Here is a 19639-nt window from a genome sequence, read left to right as displayed (position 1 = left end):
CGGGGTACTACATGTAAACAGCCGTTTATTTGCCGTTACTTTAGCTCAAAGTGCTAGGCTACAGTTAGCTTAGCAAAGGATTGTGCTAAAAAATAGTAATGGATAAACGGGTTAAGACCGGGTCACTAAAAATAAATCCTTTAGATAGTGAAGCCTGAAGTTTCCCAGGGTGAGTTGCAGAACTTTTACTTGTTTTTGAACACTATTGCGACACCTAACATGCTACATGCATGCAGATCTCGGTCTGTCGCTGTGCTGAATGCGGTATGACGGTGAAGCAGTGAACAGAGCTGAGCCCCACACGGACTAACTGCATCTTAACACCTAAAATAAAATTATTTAAGTTGTACTATTTACTGGCTGAAAGAAAATGTTTGTTTTTGCTAATGCAAGGCAAGTCTATTTTATTTTTATTATGCTTCTTGTCGGTACTTCTGCAGCGGAACTCATATTATTTCCACGGGAGGCTCTGGACTCTTCATCATCATTTGTGCCTCGTGAATACATCGTTGCAGAAGTATTAACTTACTTATGAAAATATATAGGAGATAGGAGATATTATCAATTTAACTGGTAGTCACGCTGCCTTGCTCTGTGGCCAAACACACAGAGAACGAAAAGAAGCAGGGAGGCTCCGCCTTTATTGTCTTAATAAGCGCGTAACCTTCCGCTTCACAAAGTAGTGCCAATACAAATACAATAGTGGCAAGCATCGTATTCAACACTTCTAAATTACAAATAGACCTAACTATCATTGGTGCACTCAACACTTGTAGTAAATAACTTTTTTTTTAAGCTCCATATGTTTTCTATCATTGGAAAGCGTAGAATTCACACGTTCAGAATCTGTAAATGACCTCAAAATGACTAGAGTAGATGTGTTCATGGTTTTATAGAGGCCAGTCACATTTACAAAACAGCCCCACCCTTCTCATTAGGAGGAACCAAGACAATGAGTTAATGGACTGCTCTTTGAATTTCACGTTGTATATATTAAGATGTTGTGTTATTGGAGGAGGTAATTTCAGGTTGGGTGGTCCATGAGTGTTTTTTAAATGGGTTAAGTGGTTCTTGACCTGAAAAAGTTTGAGAAACACAGACTTAAAGAAATGTTGAACTTTTCTATCAAAATATATTGAATGTGATTCAAGAGAACTGGCTACACAAGTTTGAATATCTTCTGAATTTTCTCTACCCGAATCGGGAATTGTGCATTCTTATATATAGGAATTCACTCATTAGTATTTGGAAAAATAGTCTCTTGGGAAGAATTTTGTTTTGTGGTTTTAACAAAACTGTGGTACGATTCTGGTTAGAAATCTTCAGAATGGTAAAGCTTATTTAAATTAGTTTGCACTGAATTTTGCGCTCATTTAAGAAGCTTAATGTTAGTCTTCAGAAAAGTCTTAAATTAGCAGGACATACATGTATATAATAGATGTATTATGACTGGGATTGCATCAACTACAAAAATGGAAAAGAGTAAAAGAAAAACACAATGCAACAAAAAAGTCATGAAACAAAGTGGGAACAAAACCACACAGTTTTCAACAAATACCTCTAGAAATTCTGACAGATTTGGGTTTGAATAATGATCTAGAAATTACATTTGCAAATCAACTTAAGTATCCAGCATCACTGATGCTTAAGCAGATGTAATCTTCCTTTGCATTTGACTCCCAATCCATTATTACAGAGAAATATTAAGTTTCATCTTTGCCCCACAATAAAATCTTCCTTTTATCTTACTTTATCTTGTGACTGATGTATCTAAATTTCTGTTTGTATATAAAACCTAACACACACACACACGCACACACACACACACACACACACACACACACACACACACACACACACACACACACACACACACACACACACACACACACGCACACACATACACACACACACATACACACACTGTGCTCAGTGTATTGAAATGATCACAGATATTTCACTCGACCGTGTCAAATTACCTGAATTGGATTCCTTGCTCCTGTGGGATTTCTAAGACAAGCAGGGGGATCATTTGCTAATGGTGGCATCTGGCCGGGGTTGGTGTTAGTGACACAAGCCGCTAGGTTATTTTTTGTTGTTTTGCTTGCATGTAGGTTTATGTTCCTGGAGTGTGCATTGCTAAACAAGGACATGGAAACTCAGATGGCCTTAACAATGATGAAAAACCCATCAGAGATGCTATAAAGGCAGGCTGGAGGAAGTGAGGTTCTGCCCTGTTCAGACAGAGCAGTCGGAGGGGGAGGGAAAGAGAGGAGAGAGTTACTGAGCATAAAGCAGGTTGATTAGATTACAGAGCAATGTCTAACAGGCCATTTGTTAGACAGAGAAACAGACCTGGGCTGTGGCTGCCATGCAGAGGGGAGAGAAGTGTGCATGCATGTGTTGGAGTTAGAATAAGAAATAACCAGATTTTTTTAAATTCAACTACAAATTTGCAACTTTATCATAGCAATCATCCAAATGCATGTGAACAGGTTAAGTTTGGAAATACGACAGAGCTTAAGTGCATGAAGCATCAATTGGGACACAAAGGGAGGAAATCGCCACACCCAGTCGACACGGAGCATGCTCTGTATGACATCAACTAAGACTGTCTGCAAAAAAAACCCATCTCACTCCGGAAGGTGAGCAAATGTAAAATCGGTCATCTACATTCATGCTTCACATGGCTGTAAATAACAGACATTCAGTAAAATCGTCAATGGCTCATTTTAAACTCTCTGTTCTGGTGCAAATGACTTTTATCATCGCGACCATCAAGTCTCATGAATAAACAATGCCGGCATGATTTCCAAGTTCCCACTGGGTTTTTAAGAAGTGCACTCTTAGAGGAAGAAGAAAAGACGCCTCGTTCTCAGGCGTCAAGGGGGAAATATTAATGATTAAATGGTCATTTTGAAGAAACATTTGGAAACAGAGATGGCTACAGACCTGCAGAGACTCTGCTCAGGAACAGAGAGCAAAGTGATGGTGGAGTCAGACTCTCTGCAGTCTTTACTTCGGTGGTTGTGTCTGCACAGGAAGGCGGGTTATGGGTTTGGTTCAGCCCTGCGGTCCATTAGGGCGATCAGTCCTGCCTGACCTGGTTGGGTTCAACTTCCTTTTTCCAACGGAAGCTTTTCTAAGAATTTGGTTCTGAAGACTGAGCTCTACCGGGACGTTTAGAGACATTTAGACAATTATTATAATAACTGTTCTGGAAAAAAAATATTGTGCAAATTAAATTTGATTTATACACTGTCTGCTATTTTGTAAAAAAAATAAAAATAAAAAGAGAAAAAAAAGCAATATTTGCATAAAAACATACAAAAGGAACTGATAAAAGCCCCTTTTGTGTAGGGAGGTGTGTTAGATCAGCATTATCGTCTCCATCAGTACCTCTGATGTTAACCTTTTTTAAGCTTATGTTGATCTTTATTTCTATCTGATCCTTTATTCCATGTTTTTAAGCATGTTAAGATCATTGTACAAAAATAGACGTCTTTTGCATCCCTTGTTTATGTGGGTTATTTTATACTTCTGTCATCTTCAAAATAAATAAATAAGTAAATAAATGTGTTTTTGGAGAAAAGGGTGTTGGCTATGTTTGATTTGTTTTTCACAGTGTCCAAAGAGCAGAGAAATATATATAGTATCAGTAGAAATATGGGTTATTTGCCATGATAGCAATATTAATATTGAATATCAGTATAGGCCCATATATTCATGTTGATTAATCTCTCCTTTTCTATTACTCCTATTATGAACATAATTGCTCGTTTCTGTTTAATTTTAGCTCTAAAGAGACACTTGGGAGGAGCCACATGCGCCTTTAGGGCCACCGGATGCAGACCCCGTTTTAAATGAACTAAGTTCATTTTGCAGAATAAATAATCAAATCTAGCACAGAGGAATCGTCTCAGATGGAGAGGTTCAAATAAAGGTGACATTTTCTGCTGGCACATCTCATAAAATCCTAATAAAACACTTTAAGTTTCTGACTTTAGCTCAATAAAATGTGGAAAAGCTGAAAGGTTTGAATACTTTTGCAAGGCGCCTTGCTTATAACTAAAACTGGTTTGTTTAATGTCACTGAGCGTGTAATGACAGCAGCCACCGCCTGTTTCTGGTGTCGTCCTCGCATCCTGCCCCGACATGAACTCATTGAACTAGACACCCACAGCCGACCCCGCGCGCAAATGGACTTAATGGTCTGAAAACGCCAGTCCTGACTGGGATTACTGGACATGGAGCTTTTTCCAAAGGCGTAAAATAACTGCAGAGTCATGGCGCCGACCCAGACGGCCGGAATATCAATAAAGTATTCCATTACTGTAAAAGGAGAGTCCGACACAGAGGCGAGAGGCAGGGAGACAAATGGACGGGGAGGAAAAAAGAATCAAATAAAAGTCCAGGAGAATCAGTACAGGTTAGGATTTCAAATCCCTTATTGCCAGGCATTAAGCAACGAGTGCATATGTATATGATGGGGAAAAAAAGAAGATAAAACTAACCAGCTAATCTGCTGGAAAAGTGACAATGAGGGCATCAATATGTGATTCAGGGAAAAGACAAAGTTAAATCTGGCTTAGAGCAAAATTATCTGATGAAAAGGATGGAGAAGTGATGATAAAAATCTAGTTTGCAGGGGCAGGAAGGAGAGAGGCAGGTCCTGTCTGCGAGGGCAGGGAGTGGCCAAAGCATGCATGGTGATGAGGGATGGAGAGAGGAAGGCTGGATGTGGGTGGGGTGAGGACAGCTGAGGGAGGGGTGAGGGCATAAAAACCTCCAGCTCTCCTCAGTCTGATGTCCTGTTGCTTCAGGAGCATCTCAGAGCCTCCACTTCTTCCCTCCTTTCTCTGCGGCAGAGAGAACCAGCGCAACCATGAGCCACTCTTCGGTGACCTCCACTTCCTACAGGCGCACCTTTGGAAGCCCTCACCCCATCTCCCTGTCCTCCTACTCTCCCGTTTCCTCTCGTCTTCCCATGTCCGGAGGCCGCTACGGCCGCTCGGCTTCGCCCGCCGTGGCCGCCCGCTCCACCACCTACCACCAACAGCGGTCCCGTCCCGCCCCCCAGGTCCAGCGCCTCTCCTACGACAAGGTGGACTTCACCCTGGCCGAGGCCATCAACCAGGAGTTCCTGGCCACGCGCAGCAACGAGAAGGCCGAGCTGCAGGAGCTCAACGACCGCTTCGCCAGCTTCATCGAGAAGGTGCGCTACCTGGAGCAGCAGAACGGGGCCCTGACGCAGGAGTTGAACCAATTCAAGGGCCAGTACCAGCACGGCCAGCCCAACCGGGCCTCCGAGCTGTTCCAGGAGGAGCTGAGGGAGCTGAGGCGCCAGCTGGACGCGGTCGGCAAGGAGAGGGACCAGTACCAGCTGGAGAGGGACAACCTGGCCGAAGACCTGTCCCTGATCAAGCAGAGGTTGGTATGAAAGTGACGCACACTGACAGGCCGCTGCATCCCACAGCGTTATGCTGCCACCATCACACACATTCGGTTTCTGTGAGCGTTAGGAGACAAACAGATAGAGAGCAGAGTCATCTTCCACTTTGCTGTTGGTGTTTTAGGGCGTGGCGCTCTGGCAGCAACCCGATGCAGGACGCTGCAGCGCATGAGGAGCTCAGACTGCAGCCATGTACGATGAAAATACGTTTTTACTGAAGTAGAGACCCACAGAAAACAATAATAATGTATTTCAGTTTTCTTAGGGATAGCATCTGCTTAAATGACTCAAGTTGTATATTTTTAATAAAATATTCAACTGTGATGATTTAATCAGTTGCAATAAACCCACATTGTCCTCCGTCTTAGCTCTCTTTTCTATTATCATTACTTTCCAGGCTCACTATGAGGATTTTAGCATCTCAGCAAAATCAATCCAAGGGCAGTGAAACACCATCCAGCAAGCCAAATGTATTAATAGCCTGCAGAATCTGGATGCATTATGCTTAAAATGTAGTCACAAACCAATTGTCACATCCTTTGACATGGAGGTTTGGCTCATATTACGGTGGCGGCGATTTGTGCAGCTCTAAATTTTTACCAGATCAAAACCCGGCGTTGTGGAGTGACTGAGGGCGGAGGGAGGGACTGGTCACAGGGTGGGGCCAGCTGAGGGACAGGAAGGGGCAAGAAGAAAAAGGGAGAGGAGACGAGACGAAGGTAAAAAAAAAAAAATGGAGTTCAGAAAGAATAGCATCAGGAAAAAAATCAATGTGACTCAATAACTCCATTAGTTTTGTTCCAGTGTCCTTCTGCTGGGACGGTGCCAGACAGCCCATTAGGACAAAAACGGCCCCGTGAAGCACAGCATGAATAAAAGATGAGAGCCGAGGGACGGCTAATACTTTATGTCCACCTCTACACCTCGACACACACGCTCCTAATAAGTCAGAAACTGAAAAAAACCTCCTCAAGACACTCCCGCCTGCAGGACCATTACCATAATTGGATGAGGCTGAAATTGAATGAAACACTTTCTCTTTCATTTAATTTAACATGGACATTGGACAAAAGCACTATAATTTTATAATATAATATACTTTTTTTTTGCAGTACCACAGAAATGTTATATTGAAATAATCTTTTGGGATTCCAGACAACAATGAGTGTGTGTATATGCAGCCTAATTCGGTTTGTGGCTCTGACCTCAGTGAACTGCAGACAAGCCGCATTAGTTCAACAAAGCACCTGGTGGTCCCAGTGGGCTCGCTCCCAAAATGCTTTTAGCAGGGCGGTGAATTACCAGATTGATCCAGGAAGCTTTTCGCCATCTGATGCCCTGGCACCACCTTTGACAGGAAGGTTCACACAGTCAAAAAGCTTTTACACCACTCTCCCTTTCTTAAGAAAGAAATTACAATTAGATTTTAGGGCCCTGGAGGAATCTATTTAATGTTTTGAATTATTATTTTTTTTTTTTCTGCTTGCAGGTTGGATGAAGAAGCCCAGAAGAGGGCGGACGCTGAAAGTAATCTGGTTGCCTTCCGCAAGGTAAACACAGAGGTCGTTTGATGAGGATTATTGAATTCTTTTCAGGGTTTATCGTGTCAGATAACAGGCTGAACGCTCCTGAAGCATGTTTCACCTCCAACACTTCCATGCTAACGTCACAATAATATGACAGGGAGAAATCTAACATGGTGTTAAATTATAAATTCAAATACGGATTCAGAGAATCTGCATCACAGCTTTCCAACCTAGAAGCACTGAGTCAAAAAGGGAGCAAATAGCTTAAGAGTTAGCTGCCTTTTAAAAAAATATATGTATGGAAGTAAAATATTTTTATAAAGACTAAATAAATACAAGCACTTTCTTAATGTTAAAGTTCAGCATCAAATAAGAGACTTCTGATACACCACACGCATTCATGATTTAAAAACATCCACAATCTAACAGTTCAGCTAAAAAAAAAAGTAATCTGTTTTTACTCCTGAATTACACAAACAAATTCGGTAATTTGGAAAAGAAGTTTTCAGATAAGAAGCACATAGACGGTAAAATTAAATTTGCTGCAGAGGGCCAGAGAGTCAGCAAAGTAAAGGCAACAGCACTTCAGAATAACAATACTCAAATAAAATAAAACAATAGGATGCAGAAAATTGTTTCTTTTTTGTTAATTTTTTTGTAAAAATATAACAGAACCACAGTCCTCAGCTAGGGCATGAAATATACTAAAGCTCCTGTTAGCTTCTAGAGTTTCATTCTCACACTTTAACGTGCTTTTTTTCTTGTGAAACAACCAGGATGTGGATGACGCTACGTTGTCCCGTCTGGAGCTGGAGAGGAAGATTGAATCTCTCATGGATGAGATTGAATTCCTGAAGAAACTCCATGATGAAGTAAGCGACGCTTCTTCTGATCCACTGGAGAAAAGTACTTTCATGGTATTTGTGCAATCTTGGAGTACAAATAAATAAAAATCACTCCGAGTTACACTAATTTCTAACTAAACCCTAAATTAACTATTTTAAAATATTTGCTGCCAGAACTGGACCATTACTACCCAAGATATTATATAATCGACATGAAGTAGAAAATACTTATCAGTTCTTATACTTTAGTCTTCACTTTCAGGTGAATTTTTCTGTCTTAGTGCATAAAAAGCATGTGGTAATGTCCCTTTTTATTGCTTAGAATTTGAAAATTAGGTTTTTGAAGCTGTGTTATATCACCACATTCCTTCCACAACTCACCTTGTGTTTGTTTGCTTCAACCTGTGACGTCACACATAAAGTAGAGGTGAACATTTTTGACACAATGCAATAAAAACACGCAGTAACTTGATAAAAAAAAATACCTATCAGTGTCCAGACTTTTCAAACTTTCAAACATATAATTTTATGTGCTTTTGTTCCTGCATCTGTGTTGGAAAATTACTTTGGAAAACACAGCGCTGTTTCAGGAGACACAGCGCCTCCTACAGGCCGAAGGAGGATAACAGGCAACAATTTCTACTTTTGACAATAGGAAAGATAAGATGAAAGTTTTCAAAATTAGCGTTTTGTATTTTTATACAAAAATTAAAAACACGTTATTTTTAGTCAGTGGGAATGAGCGCCCCCTTGTGGTAACGTTCACATTTAACTCATGAACACATTTCTGTTCACAGAGGTGAATGATGATGACCGAGCTTACTGTCTGGTTCACATTAAATGATTATGTTCCTTTATTTTAAAGGGTTATTTCTTGTTTTTAAAAGTTGTCTGAGATGTTGGTCAGACCTCAATTCAGTTATTTTACAGCAAAAAGAGAAACTATAAAATACAATTTGAGATTAAGAATCCTTTGTTCTGTTTGTAAAAGCACTCACAAAAGTATTTTTCAATGCTTTCTTGATATTAGGAGCATCTTAGATTGAGATATCTAGTCATACCAGGTATCTCATCCATAGACATTTTACTGTGTCTATGGAGGCTTTAAAAGGAAGCTTGAAAAATGGGATTCTTAGTGTTTTATATTGTAGAAATCAATCTGCCATCCATCAAATTAAGTAATATATAATATGGCAATTTTGTTTTAGTTGTGACTGTTTCTGATAACATGTACTGAATTAAAAGATGTTTTGCACATGGGCGTGTGCGATATCGCAGGAATCAACTCTGATCTGTACCTGAATCCATTTGTTTTGAATGCTTCCCTTGCAGGAGATTCAAGATGTGCAAGTGAGTGTCCAAACCCATCAGCTGAAGATGGAGGTGGACAACAGCTCCAGGCCGGACCTGACCGGCGCTCTGAGGGACATCAGGGCGCAGTATGAAACCATCGCCATGAAGAACATGCAGGAGTCTGAGGAGTGGTACAAGTCCAAGGTGGGGTACACAAACGCACAGATACACTGAAATGCTCGTTAGTTTACACTGTGTCAAGTATTTTTAGTCTAGTTTCAAGTGCATATATATTAGTAAACTTGAAATAAGACAAAATAACAGAAGTAAAGTTTATAGGAACTTGTTTTAAATCATGCTTATCATTAAAAAAAAAGATTATTTCACTTATCACCAGACAAGTGAAATAATCTGTCAGTGGAACTAGTACTATTTCATCCATATTAAGGAATTACTGACTTAAAATAAGCTCCTATATCTTGCTGAAAAGCTACTTGTAAGTTAGGCTTGTCTTATTTTAAGTGAACTGAGATATTTTCACTATAAATACTTGGTAGTATTTTGTGTTTCCGCAGGGTAGGTTTGTGTGCTTAATTTTTTTTCTTTTTCTGGCAGTTTGCGGACCTGACTGAGTCTGCAAAGCGCAACACTGACGCTCTGAGGCAGGCCAAGCAGGACGCCAGTGAGTCCCGGAGGCAGATCCAGGCTCTAAACTGTGAAACTGACGCCTTGAAGAACACAGTAAGAGCAAACGCAGATCCTGGCTTCTACATGTAAATCCATTATTCCTTTTTGCTTAAAGCCGCTGCTCCTCTCCTCTGTTTCCAGAACGAAGCTCTGCTGAGGCAGATGCGTGAAATGGAGGACCAGTTTGGCGTCGAGATCGGCAACTACCAGGACAATGTAGGCAGACTGGAGGACGAGATCCGCCACCTGAAGGAGGAGATGGCGCGCCACCTCCGGGAGTACCAAGACCTCCTCAACGTCAAAATGGCCCTGGACATTGAGATTGCCACTTACCGCAAGCTGCTGGAAGGAGAGGAGAGCAGGTGGAGCTGAAAACCTTTCATATCTTAACTATGGGCACAATATTCAACATTTAGACTGCATATTTTATAATAAAAACATTTTTACCTCACAGGATTTCTATTCCAATCCTCAACGTCGGTATGAGCAACCACTTTGGTGATCGAGGTAAGACGCTTTTCGCTCTTCAAGCTAGATTAGATTAACAGTTGAAATCTAATCAGGACGAATTTCTTGTTTAGATGCAAATTATTTTGTGATCAGAAAAAAAAAAGTATTTTAAAAATGTATATTTTTTGAAACTGAAATTACAAAATGATGGCAACGTTTTTAAGCTGACGTTTGCGTAGCCTTGTATTCATTGGTTTAATTTTATTGTTTTCAAAGCAGCTACTTGTTCATCTCAGAAGGAAGATTTCCTGCCGCACTACTTTACGGGTTAGATCAGAAAATCAAACTATATTGGGCAAACTTTCACTTTTTTTCCTAACCCAGCTATTTAAAACCCATTTTCTTACTCTAAGCAGCCTCTTTGTAGTTTATCAGGTCTCTGTGTGATTGGTGGTTTGTTCTTCAACTTATCAGTTCTTGTCTTTGCTGCAAAGCTCCATCTAAATGTAAATTCTTACACCATGTGTACAGCTCTGGAAAAAATTAAGAGAGCACTTAAAATGATCAGTTTCTCTGATTTGACTCTTTATAGGTATATGTTGAGTAAAATGAACATTGTTCTTCTATTTTATGAGCTACTGACAACATGTCTCCGAAATTCCAGGCAACAATTTAGTATTTATTTGCAGAAAATGACAAAAAAAAAGATGCAGTGCTTTCAGAGCTCAAATAATGCAAAGAAAACAAGTTCATATTCATTCAGAAACAACAAAACTAATGTTTTAACTCAGGAAGAGTTCGGAAATCAACATTTGGTGGAATAACTTGCAGGTTTTCAATTGGGTTCAGTGCAGTGAGCTCTTCATTTTTTCCAGAGCTGTTTATAAAAATGAAATATTACGACAGCAGCTTTATGTCGCTCTTGGGTCTCACTGTCTTTACAGACTATGAAAGAGCTCCGGACACTCACGGCAAAAAAACTGTGGTGATAAAGACCGTGGAGACTCGAGATGGAGAGGTAGAAGGATTTATGACATAATCTGACGATTGGATTCTGAAAATCCACATTTCTGAATGTGTGCTTTCTTCACCAGGTGGTGAAGGAATCCAGGAGGGAGAAGGAGAGCGACTCGGGAAAAACCGACAAGGACGAGTAAATGTAAACTGTGATGATGGATGCCGTGCCATCATAGAAACAAAACAAAGTGAAAAAAGTAGAAAATAATAATTCTGGCAAATTTAGTTTTCATTTCCATTAGTTAGGCTGTGTGTCATTGTCTAGCAATGTGCTGTCTCAGCATAGGTGCCGCGTTGGATGAATCCCTTTGGACAGAGTCACTTTGGTGCTATGGAAGCGATTGATGAGTTGTTCAAATCCACTTCACTACTGTACCACTCGAGGCCTTGATTTACAGTTCAGTCCTGTGGAAAACTGGACAACCGTGCATTTACAGCAGTGAAGTGAAGTACTGACTGAAACGGGTGGCTTAGATAGGAGATATTTGTAGCTGGAGTTATAACGTATGTATGCCTTATAGTAACAAACCTGCTGACACTGCCCTCTGGCCAACACACCTTAAAACACAAACGGAGATTATTTAAAACCGTTGGCTTTTGTTTTAGAAGCTTTGCTATCCTCTCACTGTTCAATAACGTGGATTAGTTCATGAACACGCAAGACGGAAAGAAAAAAAACGCTGACACTGAAAGTATGTCCGACTACACTTCTGCAGAATGTGCTTTTCAATGATGTGTGACTGGCACGAATAACAAAAGAATATGAATGTGCAAATAAATATAACTGGAACAAATGTTTGTTGTTTGTGTCCTTGAACACTTTTAAAATATGAGCTATTTTACTATATGTTTTTAGTATCCTTTAGTTAGAGTTAAAGAGGATTTAGAGAGCAGGGTGAAAAGGGAATATTACAAGTTAATTAACTGCTTCTTATTTTTTGTGATTTTGGGTCATAACTTTAACATATTTAGAAATATAGATTACCACCAGAGTTTCAGGTTTAAACATGCTTAATCTGAATATGTTTTCCTTTTGTGTGATTAATGGGCTTGATGGGTGGAATCAAGGGCGTAGGAGCAAGTTTATCATTGGGGGGGACACATATCGGAAACTTGAAAGATCCGTAAATAGCTTGAGCAAAAATGTCAAACAATGGTGTCATCAACGTGTTACTCTAATCTGACCCCTTGTAACGAGTAATCTAACGTGTTACTATTTACAATCCAATAATCAGATTAAAATTACGTATCCATTTGTGATTATTTTTAGAAAACACATATTGTTGCTTTCTTTTTCCTTGGGGAGATACGTTTCATATGTAACACCAGCGACACAAACGTAAACGATGGAGGGAAAAGAGATGCACATTTTCTAGCTGATGAATTTTTCTTTGAGTGATCAAATTACTCTTTCAAAGTAACTATCCCATCCATGGCAATAAACTAACTACACTATATATCATATGTGTGTAGACCTGTCACAATAACAAATTTTGATTTTTGATAAACAATATTATTGTTGTTTTTAGACCATTTTTAAGTAATAATTGTTAATGGCATAATTATAATGCAAGAACACAATCTGAAAGATCAGTAAACTTTAAATTATAATGAACATTTAACACTGCAATTGGAAGGCCTTTCAAATATCCAAAATAAATTAACAAAACGACAAATAAAATGAATTTTGAAATCTTTGTAAATAAAATTTTCCTTCAACGAAAAGTTTAGCTGAGACCAAAGCACCAACCTGAAAGCTTTTATCATACAGTTTTTTGTAGAAAAAGAGAGGAATAAAAAGAGAAGAGATAAATCATGCCAATGGAAATTATTGAATTTGTTTTAATTTATCATGAGCACGGAGCTCGGTTCATTGTGCGCGTTGAAGCGGACACGCAGCGGCACGAGCTGACGCCGCCGCATGCGCAGCGTGTCTCAGCGCCTCGTGCATCTCTGGATCTTTGCAACTCGGTGCGGATCACGCGCGCCGCTCTCCCAGGCGGCTCCAATGTAAACCTTAACTATAAACGCCATACCGCTGTCTTGGCTCAAAAACGCGAACTGTTACAACCGCGACTATAACTCAGCCAAATGAGATGAAAGCTCGGCGGCTGGGCTGGTACAGTTTATAATCAGTTAACTCACACATTGTGATTAACATTAGAGTTGCTACCTGTAACTATCCTGGCTCCCTGGCTGGGCTGGCAGTTTTGGCGGGTCTGAATCGCTGCCAACAAAAAACTCCGCTTCATCTCCAAGACGACGAACAAAATGTGTGTCCAGTTTTTGGCTTTTCCTTGCTCTCTTTTTTCCATCCTTCTCACTTTGCCGCTCCATGGAGCTCCACTCCATTTCAAAAGAGCAGAAGAAATCCTATGTTTTTTGAACAATAACAATTTTTGCTGATAATCTGTTGCTAAGAGATGAGTGTGTTTACTGGTAACCAAGTGCCACGGAGTGAACTTCAGATTTTTGCTTTTGCGAAATTTGCCAACGGTAAATGTCTTGTATCTAATCAGGTAAGCATCATTTCGAAAGAGTTTATGTTTTATAAACTCTATAACTTATTAACTTGGTGTTAAGAGATAAGCTTTTTTTTCTGGTAACGAACTGCCACGAAGTCTAAATCGAGATTTTTATTTTTGTGTTGAATGTGTGTATATTTGCCACTAATTACAAAAAAATTAACTTTTCTGCAAAATTCACCAACTGCACAATTCTTGTTAGTGTAAAATAAGTGGTATTTCAAAAGAGCGGGAGAAACATTATATTTTTTAATCAATAAGATTTTTTGTTGCTACGCTGTTAATCTGTTGCTAAGAGATGATCGCGTTTTCTGGTAACCAAGTTCCATAAAGTAAACATCTGAGAGAAAGCAGAAGAAATCCTATGTTTTTTGAACAATAACAATTTTTGTTGCTAATCTGTTGCTAAGAGATGAGTGTGTTTACTGGTAACCAAGTGCCACAAAGTTCCACAAAGTAAACATCTGATTTTCACTTTTGCAATATGTACCAACGATAAACTTCTTGTATCTAAACTGATAAGCAGTATTTTGAAAGAGATACATTTTTTATAAATATATTACTTATTAATTTGGTGTTAAGAGATAAGTAGGGGTTTTTTCTGGTAACGAACTGCCATGAAGTCTAAATCGAGATTTTTATTTTTGTGTTGAATTTGTGTTTTATAATATATATACCACTAATGACAAAAAGAATTACATTTTCTGAAAAATTCACCAACTACACAATTGTTAACAAGTATAAAAGAAGTGGTATTACAAAAGAGCAGAAGAAATATGTTTTTTGAACAAAAGCAATATTTGTTATTAATCTGTTGCTAAGAGATGAGTGTGTTTACTGGTAACCAAGTGCCACGAAGTGAACTTGAGATTTTTACTTTCGCAAAAGTTAAAATCAAAAAGCAGAGCACAAACATTTCTAATGTAACTATTGCCCACATTAAAAGTAGGCTTTTTCCTAAAATAAGCTTTTTGGCTATTTTATTTATTTATTAACCATGTTTAGCACACTGAATGGAGGAAGTCAATGTAAGACAACATGCTAGTTATAGCCCACATGCCACTGGCTGCATTTAGGCTAATATTACCATTATTCGATCTTGATATTGCCTAATGTTTTGTGATACCAAGTATAGGCTACAGAACAAAGACAGAAATATTTACAGAAAGAGATGTTTAAGCAGAATCATTGGAAAGGCAGAAATGAGAAAAAAAAACACCATTTATCTTAAATTAGTAGAACTGGCTTTAACTCTTGAGTTAAAGGAATTCTATTAAAAATAAGAAACACCTGCTTTAAAAGCAGACTTAAAATGTTCCTTTCTGTGAGCACCCTATGTATCATCTGATATTGTTCGGACAGGTTCAGATCTGATATCACTTGCCTTGTTAAATTTCCTGTTCCTAAGTTCTCTGACGAGGCCCAGAAATTTGATAACGAGTCAGATTTCTAAGTTTTAAAATGTTATCAGAAAGGTAGAAAGTTTGCAAATTATTTTCCTTACACTTTACAGTTATGCAGCACTTTGTGTTGATCTGAAGTAATCATCTTTGTTATAAAATATCTTGGAATTTGTGGCTGCAGCATTGCAAATGCTAGAAATAGTTATGGGATGTGAGCACTTCTGCACATCATGGTGCTTGTTAGAGAGCCCTACATATTGTATGTTTATGTTATTTCTCTCAGTTACTCAACATATACTGTTACAGAAATTCACAGTTTCAGTGTTGGGGTCACATTGTATTTGGGAAACGTTTGATAGTTGTGCACATAAGAAAAAAATTATGTAGTTTACTGCTATGGTGAAACGCTAGTTAAAATCAAACCTACTTGGAGATACTCAGACAATGTGTATATATTTATTCATATTTATATAAATTCCCTTCTCACGCTTCCGCAGGTGGACTCTTTCATCCTCTGAGCTTGGGTCCTCTACCAGAGGCCTGGGAGCTTGAAGGTTCTGCTCAGTATCTTGGCTGTGCCTAGAACCTGACATTTCCGGACTGGGATGTCTGATGCTGTTCCTGGGATCTGTTTTAGCCACTGCTCCAGTTTGGGGGTGACTGCCCCGAGGGCGCCGATGACCACAGGCACTACCACAGGTCCCTACGCTCCTCGTCTACAGGATTCACTCTGTAGACGCAGAGTGAATCCTAGCAACCTGCGGCCTCTTTGCCGGGAGCACCGGATGCCACCTGATGGTGTAGACCCGCCGATTTCTGCCGGGATCAGTTTGGTAAATGCGAGGTCGCTGACAAATAAAACTTTCATCATTAGGGATTTTTTTTCCTCTTATTGATTGGATGTTTTATTAACAGAATCATGGACAAGTGGTTTGGTGACTCCAGCATTTTTAATGAACTTGTACCGCGGAACTGCGGCTATTTTAATGCTCCAAAGATGTCAGGGTCCTGTGGAGGAATAGTGACTTTTTAAAAGCAGTTTTACTTGTAAACAGTTGCCTCTGGCCTCGTTTAGTAGCTTTGAGATCAGCCTATTTGAACTCGGTAGCTCTCACACTGTGCTGTGTGCGGCAGTCTATCGGCCACCGAAGTACAACAAAAACTTTATAAATGACTTTTCTGATTTCCTGGCTGATATCATGTCAAGGTATGACCGAGTTCTCATTGTTGGTGATTTTAATATTCATGTCTGTCGTCCTACTTCACCTATGGCTCAGTCATTTCTTAATGTTACCGATTCTTTTAATTTCGTGCAGTCTGACTGGTGCTATCCATGAGCATGGTCACAGTCTTGATCTGGTTTTATCTTACGGTCTACCAGTTTGTAATTTAGTGATTGGTGACTCATTATCTTCAGACCATATGCCTGTTTTATTTGAGGTAACGCTGTCCTGTGCTAAAGCTAAAGCATGTGCTGCAGCTCGGTTCTATCGTGTTCTTAACCCTTCTACTGCTGGTCAGTTTTCTTTTGTTTTTAATCAATTTATTGGTGTATAAAGTGCTTCATAAATAAAGTTGGTATGGGATGGTATGGTACTGTGGTCTTCACCTTTCAGGCCTTTTCCAGTTCCTCTCTGAGGCCCTGGTATTTCTCCAGTTTCTCGTGCTCCTTTTTCCTGATGTTGTAATCACTTGGTATTGCTACATCCACCACAACGGCTTTCCTCTGTTGTTTATCCACCACCACAATGTCCGGTTGGTTCGCCATTACCATTTTGTCTGTCTGGATCTGGAAGTCCCACAGGATCTTAGCTCGGTTATTCTCCACCACCTTTGGGGGTGTTTCCCACTTTGATCTTCCAGTCCATATTCTGCAGATGTTCCTGTACACTATGCCTGCCACATGGTTATGTCATTCCATGTACGCTTTCCCTGCTAGCATCTTGCACCTGCCGTTATGTGCTGGCCTCCTTGCACAACCTACACCTTGGGTCTTGTCTGGTGTGGTAGATCTGAGCCTCTATTGCTCTGGTGTTTAAGGCCTGTTCCTGTGCAGCCACGATGAGTGCCTCTGTGCTGTCCGTGAGTCCAGCTTTTTCCACCCATTGGTAGGATTTCCTGATATCAGCTACTTCAGTTATTTGTCGGTGGTACATCCCATGTAGGGGCTTGTCTTCCCATGATGGTACCTCCAGCACCTCGTCCTCTGTTCCCCATTGTCTGAGACATTTATTGAGCACATCGTCGGTTGAGACCTTGTCCTTGGTGTATTTATGGATCTTGGATGTTTCATCCTGGACAGTGGCTCTCATACTCACTAGTCCTCTGCCTCTTTCCTTGCGGCTAGTCTCAGGGTGCTGGATTTGGGGTGGGACCCTCCATGCATGGTTAGTAGCTTCTGAGTCTTAACATCCGTGGTGTTCATCTCCTCCTTTGGCCAGCTAATTATTTATTTATGTATTTATTTTTATTTCTAACAGACAGAAAAGACAATCAAGAAAGAAAAAAATAAAATAAAATAGAATGAAACAGACTACAGAAATAAGAGGTAAAACAAATTATTATGCCCAAGTGACAAGCAAATTTTATATTTTCTGTTTGAAAAGGAGCAGGTAGAAGATGTAATATCTTATAATGTCCTGCCCCTTTCATACTTATCAATTTATAATCAATTAACTGTCAAAACATCAAAACGAGACAACTTGTTTCCATTTTACATGACATTTAATGATGTTCCATTATTTAAAAAGTATTTATATCATCAATAGTATTTACAGACTTTAAAACAGTCATCTTATAGAACATTTTGCAATAAGCTCCTTTTTAATCAGTTTTTTAAGCTGGTTTATATTTCTACTTTTTTGAACTCATCATTCAATCCATTCTATACATTCCTGCAGGGTCTCTGATTACTGGTAAGGCGTAGCCGTTTATTGCACTGATCTTGTTCTTGCCATTGAGTTGGCTTCTCAGTACTTGCCTTACTCGTTGGAGGTATTTGGCTGTGGCTCCTTTCCTTGTGACTTCATTCAGGTTGCCATTTGCTTGTGGTATTACCAGGTACTTGTAACTGTCCTCAATGTCTGCTATTGTTCCTTCTGGGAGTGAGATCCCTTCTGTGTGGATGACCTTCCCTCCATCCGACCACACTTTTCTAGTCCGAATGACATCCCAATGTCAGTGCTGTAGATCCTGGTGGTGTGTATTAGTGAGTCGATGTCTCGCTCGCTCTTGGCGTACAGCTTAATGTCATCCATGTAGAGGAGGGTTAGGGTAACATTAATGGTGGCCCCATTCTTGAGTCGGTATCCGTAGCCAGTCTTGTTGGTGATTTGGCTGAGGGGGTTCAGATGCAGAACAGCAGTGGACACTTGTGCAAGTGGTTTGCAGTTTGCATGCATTATATATAAATAAAAAAAATAAATAAATAAACAAAACTGCAACTGCAAACCAATTATGCAAGTGGTTTGCAGTATATATTAAAAAAAAAATAAATAAATAAATAAAAAACTGCCCTGCGACAGACTGGCGACCTGTCCAGGGTGGCGACCTGTCCAGGGTGTACCCGCCTCTCGCCCGGAACGTTAGCTGGAGATAGGCACCAGCAACCCTCCCAACCCCACTAAGGGACAAGGGAGTAAGAAAATGGATGGATGGATAAAAAACTGCAACTGCAAACCAATTGTGCAGTTTGCAATATATATATTAAAAAAATAAATTAATTAAAAAAATAAAAATAAATAAATAAACCTGCAACTGCAAACCACTTGCACAAGTGTTAATCAAATGGGGCAGAAATCAAAAACTCTGGAAAGAATCATAATTCTTTCCAGGAAACTCTCTGCCCCCACTGCTGTTCTGCATAGGTCTGAATCCCCTCAGCCAAATCATCAACGCGAGCCATCCCGTCCTTCCAAACAGACTCCAGGATGGTGGCTCATGGGATCCTCCCGGTCAGAGCCGTCATGCACTCCCACAACATCTGCCCCCGACCCGGAGTCGGTTAGGCAACTTCTGTGGGAGTGCAGCGCTGCTGTGGACCTGTGGGAAAAGGCCGGCTCCTTGCAATTCCCATACTTGCCAGCAAGGGAGGTCCTCGACACGCAGCTAGTGCTGCACGGGGTGAGCCACCGGAAAACGTAAAAAAAGACTTCATGGAGATGTGGTTCTCCCTAGCCACCATATGGACCTCCAGAAACCTGCTGGTAAGCAGGCGCAGGCAGATGCCCCCTCGTGGCTGTGATCCGAATGGTGGCAACAAGAAGAAAAACATACAGAGCTACAGGTGACACGCCTGTAGCTCAAGGACACAGCCACAAAGAAGAATCGCCTGCACCTCTTTGGACGAAGGAGTCGGCGCTCCACGGACAGAGGTCCCAGCAGCAGCGGCCTGGCTCTCCGGGTGAGGCAGGCGGGAAGGAGCAATGGGGGAGGAAAGCCC

General features: G+C 40.3%; 1 protein-coding gene and 1 long non-coding RNA gene across 2 annotated transcripts; both read left to right on the top strand.

Moving 5' to 3' along the window:
* The first annotated feature begins 69 nt into the window (after window positions 1-69).
* prph (peripherin) lies at window positions 70-12064 on the top strand. The gene is made up of 10 exons (XM_008410006.3): window positions 70-169; window positions 4869-5430; window positions 6942-7002; window positions 7755-7850; window positions 9156-9320; window positions 9732-9857; window positions 9945-10165; window positions 10258-10310; window positions 11198-11271; window positions 11348-12064. Exons 2-10 carry the CDS (start codon window positions 4886-4888, stop codon window positions 11408-11410), a joined length of 1404 nt encoding a protein of 467 aa, XP_008408228.2. The 5' UTR covers window positions 70-169; window positions 4869-4885; the 3' UTR covers window positions 11411-12064.
* Window positions 12065-13685: 1621 nt separating this feature from the next.
* LOC145551719 (uncharacterized) lies at window positions 13686-16073 on the top strand. Its single transcript, XR_014087609.1, has 2 exons — window positions 13686-13789; window positions 15696-16073. It is a non-coding gene; the product is annotated as an uncharacterized LOC145551719 (long non-coding RNA).
* The last annotated feature ends 3566 nt before the right edge of the window (window positions 16074-19639 follow it).

This window comes from Poecilia reticulata, chromosome 5, assembly GCF_904066995.2.
Source record: "Poecilia reticulata chromosome 5, P_reticulata-male-v2, whole genome shotgun sequence".
NCBI classification, from domain to species: Eukaryota; Metazoa; Chordata; class Actinopteri; order Cyprinodontiformes; family Poeciliidae; genus Poecilia; species Poecilia reticulata.
Note: the sequence above shows the minus strand (reverse complement) of the source record. Positions and strands in the feature narration are given on the sequence as shown.